General features: G+C 39.9%; 1 protein-coding gene across 1 annotated transcript; it reads right to left on the reverse strand.

The window, feature by feature from the left end:
* Positions 1-304: 304 nt before the first annotated feature.
* LOC145766635 (uncharacterized) lies at positions 305-4,966 on the reverse strand. Its single transcript, XM_082578349.1, has 8 exons — positions 4,950-4,966; positions 3,645-3,888; positions 3,306-3,465; positions 2,270-3,084; positions 2,018-2,153; positions 1,601-1,774; positions 1,076-1,270; positions 305-540 (listed from the first exon to the last, which is right to left on the reverse strand). The coding sequence occupies exons 1-8, from the start codon at positions 4,964-4,966 to the stop codon at positions 305-307; spliced, it is 1,977 nt and encodes a 658-aa protein (XP_082434475.1).
* Between the last annotated feature and the right edge of the window lie 463 nt (positions 4,967-5,429).

A 5,429-nucleotide genomic window follows, 5' to 3' on the forward strand; every position in this document is an offset into this window, starting at 1 on the left:
AATGAACCAACACGAAAGAAAACAAGAGAAGCCAAGCCAGGCAATCGGCAAACTCACACTGCGCTGTTGGCAAGAGAGATGTGGTGCGTGACGACACGCGCTACACCACATTCTCCCCCTCCAAATAAATTTCGAAAAGGACCAGACAAGATGTTGACTCATAAACCATATCTTTCTGGTGACTTTCGAATTCTAGTAGAACGTCTCAAGATAGGTGTACTGTTGTCGGTAAACCCTTCACTAGTTGATGTGATCGGGTTTGTAATATCACAAGTAGGCCTACTGTCTTCGCGAACGTCAGTAGTTAAATTCGAAGGAGCGTCTGTTGACGGAGTGTTATAAACTTATAATCGTTTGTTAGTATGTTATGAATTTCAGGTTCTTCCGGCACATTTAAGATAAGATCCGTCGTTGTAGAAAGGCTTTCTTCTGCATCAACCTCAGTTTGAGGAGAGGGTGCCAAATCCGAAGTCGAAACAGTCGCCTCTTCCACTTGATATCGTACACGAGCATAAGTAGGATTCGCATTGAGTAATATTACTGAATCACAGACAGGTTCACCTTTATTACGCACAAAGCGTCGCAATAAAACTGTTTTACCGGAGTCCAAAAGCCACGAAGGCATTGCCATGCCATAGGTACATGGCTCGTCGTGCAAATGAGAATAACCTCTCGTGGGGTGTTTGATTAGTCGCGACACCTAGCAATGACCTAATGGAATGTAAAGCCTGTAGAAGGACTTTCTCCCAATCGTCCTCCAGAACATGGTGCGCTCTCAAAAGAAGTTTTATTGTTTTCCATACCGTTTGGTTTGTCCTTTCGCACTGTCCATTTCTTTGAGGATGGTAAGGTGATGAGCAACTAGTAGCTATTCAGCACGTAGAAAGAAAATCGTTGATCTCTCGGCTAGTGAAAGCAGTTCCTCGATCGCTGTGGATGTAAGCAGGGAAACCAAACAGGAAAAATAAGTTAGATAAACAATCAATGACGGACTTGGAAGACATTCTTTTGCATGGAAACGCAAATGGGTAGCGACTATATTCATCTACAATCACTAACAAATAGGGCTTCAAACCTTTAACAGGACCTTTGAAATCAACAGATAGTCGTTCCCATGGGTGCGTAGCTTTGATAAGAGTTCCTCTTGGTGGTTTGTAAAAACGTGGTTTGAGTTCAGCACAAGTTTGGCATTGGTTGCAAATTGCTTTAGTCTTTTTACTGGTGTACGGAAAGTTGCGGGATCGAATAAAGTGATACAATCTAACATATCCTGGATGTCCAAGTGATTCATGTAAAGAAAGCAAGTCTTTGCCTGCGCTCAGAGTTGCAGACACTCTTGATAGTGCATCAGGGGTTATGTTTTCTTTTCCGGGCTTGTGACGGATTTCGTAATGAAACTGGCTTAGCTCTAGACGCCACAACAAAATTTTGTTATTTTTGATCTTCCCACGGTTGCGTCTATCAAACATATACGAGATCTATTGCTGATCAGTGACAAGTGAAAAGGTGCGACCCTTTAAAAAATGGGCCAATTTTCGAACTGCTTCAATGATTGCTGTAGCTTCTTTTTCGATAGCCGGATACTTCTGTTTGCAGTTACTCAGGGTGCGGGACATAAAAGTGACAGGGCAACCGCCTTGGGAGAGGATTGCGGCTATAGCGTAGTCAGAGGCGTCACTTTTGATGTCGAAACTTAGGTCATCACGAATAGTTCCCAGACTAGCAGCCGCCAATTCTTCCTTTAGTGTCTTAAATAAATTCAAAGCATTTTCGTCTAAAGGTATAACAGCTTTTAAGAGTGGACCAGCCTTCAATGAAAATCTTTCAATCCATTTGGCATAGTATGCAAACATACCACAAATTCTTTTCAATTCTTTCAGAGTTTTGGAGGAGGCATTTCCAACAGTGGTCGAAGTCGTTCAGCGTCTGGTTTCTTTTGGTTGTGCGAGGTTTGGTAGCCAAGTAAATTGATTGTAGATTGTCTAATGTTCGATTTGTCTATTAAAAGTAAATCCACTCTTTTCTGCAGAATCAAGCAAGGCATTCAAGTTTTCATCATGTTCTTGTATAGTTTCCCCTGTAACGGTCAGATCATCTAAATAGGCGTAAACTTTCTTCAGATTGTATATTTTAATGAAGTCATCCATAACTCTCTGAAAGGCAGCAACTCTATTTATTACACCAAAAGGCAGTCTTTTGTATTGATACAAATGGCCGAGAGCTTCGAATGCTGTAGCCTAAATGGTCTTTCTTCTTGCAAGAGGGAAACTTGGTGGTAATCGGACCGAAGATCAAGAGAGCTGTGGATTTTATCTTTTGCAACCTTGTTGACAATGTCTTCAATTCGCGGAAGGGGATACGCGTCCAAAAGTGTAAAACGGTTGACGGTCTGTGAATAATCGATCACAAGGCGGCATTTATGTTGATTCCGGACAACAAGCACCTGCGATCTCCACGGAGATCTTGAAGGTTCAATTATGTCTTCGGCTAATAGTCTTTCCACCTTCCTTTCAATGTATGCAACGTCATCTTTTGAATAAGAACGAGAAGGGGCTGCAACAGGTTTATAATTAGGTTGCATGTATTGGAAAAGATTTGGTGGATCCACGCGAGCTGAGGTAAGTGCTACGAGCTTCGATGTTGCTGAGGAAATGACAAGCGGTTTTTCGGGGCCACAAAACTGAAAGGTGACTTTCTCGTGTTTTTGAAAGAAATTTTTGCCTAAAATCACATCAGCACAAGAGTTTGGAATGACATCGAAACAAATCTTTGGATAACTTCTATCGAGGAGTTCAAGATGCAAACAAGCGCAGTCATCGGTCTTGACCAAGTGATGGGTCGACGCCATGGTCACAGTGTGAGGTTGTTTCGTAAGGTTTATCTTCAGCTTGTTTACCAATCTTCTATCAATAAAGTTATCCGAGGCACCTGAATCCAGCAAGGCTTTGACTGGATGTCCATTTACCAAAGCGTCCACCACTGTGCGATGTAGGCAGTTAGGAGCTCCAGCAAAATATAATGGGCCTCTGTGCCTGGAAAGCGTTGACAAGTAATTAAGAGAATCCGCGTTAGCAAGTGGGTTTTCTGCAGCAGAAGCCAAAGATACTGATAAACTTTTACTGCGACACCCTTGGAAAAATGCCCTAGTTCTCCACAATTGTAGCATTTCTGTTTGTGTGCTGGACAGGACCAACGGTCATGGAGTGGTCCGTTACAAAAGTGACATGATTTTCTGGTTTGTACCTTGGACTTGGAAGTGGCTGCAGAAACGTCGTGATCCTTGTATTCTGGGCGCATGTTGTTACCTTCTCGCGCATAATTTGTCGTTGAGGCTATCGAAGTGTTTGCAGCTCTCCCCATGATGCAAGATTGTTGTTGTGCTCTTTCTATACTGTCGCTCAGTTCCGAAGCACGTTGAAGGTCTATGTTATTCTCTTCCAAAAGACGTTGGCGGATGACAGGACACTGCAAGCCATTTATGAAAGAATCCCGAATAAGCTGCTCATTCTACGTTTGGGAAGAAACGTCCCCAAAAGTGCAGTATTTAGAGAGTAGTCTCAGCGCTCTAAGGTATTCCACGACCGTTTCTCCACTGGCTTGCTTTCGGCTGAATGCCTGGCGTAGACATTGTTTTTTTTCTTTACGTATGTTCTCTTGAGAGTATCTACAATTGCATCATAGTCGTCAACTTCCTCGACATAGAGGTATACCTCTGGGGACAAGAAGCTACGTATTATTCTAGTTTTGTTGATATTAGGAGTTTCTTCCTGGCGAACCTCTTCAAGTGTAGCGATGTAGTCAGTGACAGTCTGAAACCAAAACTTGAAAATGGTAGGAGCGTCAGCGGAGTTAGGATCAACTGAAAGGTCTTTAGGACGAGGAATATGTCTGAGGAATATATATAGAAATAGAAACATGTATGAGGAATATGTCTGTCCATCTTTCTGATTCTTGCTTAAATAAGTTTATTAAATTGAAATGACTTACATTGAAACCAACAAACTCATTTCAGTAAAGTAGGCTTTAATAAACTTAAAACGTGATTATCCTGCAGTTGAAAACTAGCTTTGAAGAATGTTAACAGAAAGTATTAAATGACAAACTAAAACAAGACTCTACTTAAACTGCCGATTGCACTGCTACACTGTTAATTGAAAACTAGAGAATGAACCAACACGAAAGAAAACAAGAGAAGCCAAGCCAGGCAATCGGCAAACTCACACTGCGCTGTTGGCAAGAGAGATGTGGTGCGTGACGACACGCGCTACACCACAGAGAACTACTAACATTAAGCCACTGTCGGTATGATATAAGTTATGTTCAATAAGAGTCAATTTGAATCAGGTTTGCCAGATCCAACGCTCAGAAAAAAATCAAATCAATTTCAAAGTTAAGAAAAAAGTGGTAAAAATCAGCTAAATATTTTCCTATGCAATTAATTCAATGTCAAATGTAATGTGGACATAATAATTTTACATAAACACAGGATTATTAGTATCAACTTTCATTTTCACTCAACAGCATTGAACACTGTACGTAACATACTTTAAACCATAACTTTCTTATTAGCAACATTCTAATGTTTCTTTTGACCATCAGGACTTTGCCTGACATGTAATTAAAAGATCAGGAATAAACTTGCGGAAAAACATATTTTACAAGATTGTAAAGAAACACTTTACTTCAAAAATAATTCTAACTCTTCTGCAAAGCTCGCATCAGTTGACAAGATCTCTAATTTCGTCATACGATGCATACACATTACACAACGTTAAATGTAGATCTTTGCAACATATCTTTTGTGGCATCAGTAAGTTCTTGCAACATTCTTATGAAAGCATCATTTTTGCTCGAATTCTCACAATTGATTCTCAAAATGTGAAAATATATATACTGCCTATTTTTGCATCCCTGCTGTTTTTAATTTTGTTTGAAGTATGGTGTCTGACCTGAGACCTCTGAACATTTTGTTAGCACACATCAATGCCAAGTTTGCCAAGTGGGTAAATGTTGCAATGAACGTTGATATACTCCAGTGACAGTTGAACTACTTGGTGACAAGAAAAAAAGTTTAGAATATGAACCAGGCAAAATCTGGTGAAAAATGGGGCAGTTCTAAAGTGTTTTTTAAAACAACGAAAACCATAAAAATAGCAATGTGTAACACAATTTTGTTTCTTGCGTCTAGGTGTCATTTCTTGATTGATTACGTCTTTAAATAAAAGAAAATCCACATGATATCACTTTTGGGAATATCATCTAAATTCAATCTTTGATATTTCGAAGCTATTGCGAAAATATTGCAGTTATTATTAGATGTAGCTTGAAAATGAGTTTTGTTTGACAGTGTTGTCAAAATTTTCCTTCAATTTGGTTAAAATCTACTTTACAGAGTTCCACTTTGCATGTTCAAACATGAATCATATTTC

This window comes from Aplidium turbinatum, chromosome 3 (genome assembly GCF_918807975.1).
Source record: "Aplidium turbinatum chromosome 3, kaAplTurb1.1, whole genome shotgun sequence".
NCBI lineage: Eukaryota > Metazoa > Chordata > Ascidiacea > Aplousobranchia > Polyclinidae > Aplidium > Aplidium turbinatum.

Excerpts from the sequence above, each read along its gene's own strand:
- LOC145766635 (XM_082578349.1), bottom strand. Across the intron at positions 2,154-2,269 it reads TTCGGTCCGATTACCACCAA|AGAGTTATGGATGACTTCAT; the intron begins GTTTCCCTCTTG and ends GCTGCCTTTCAG. Across the intron at positions 541-1,075 it reads TTTCAAAGGTCCTGTTAAAG|TAATATTACTCAATGCGAAT; the intron begins GTTTGAAGCCCT and ends TCTGTGATTCAG.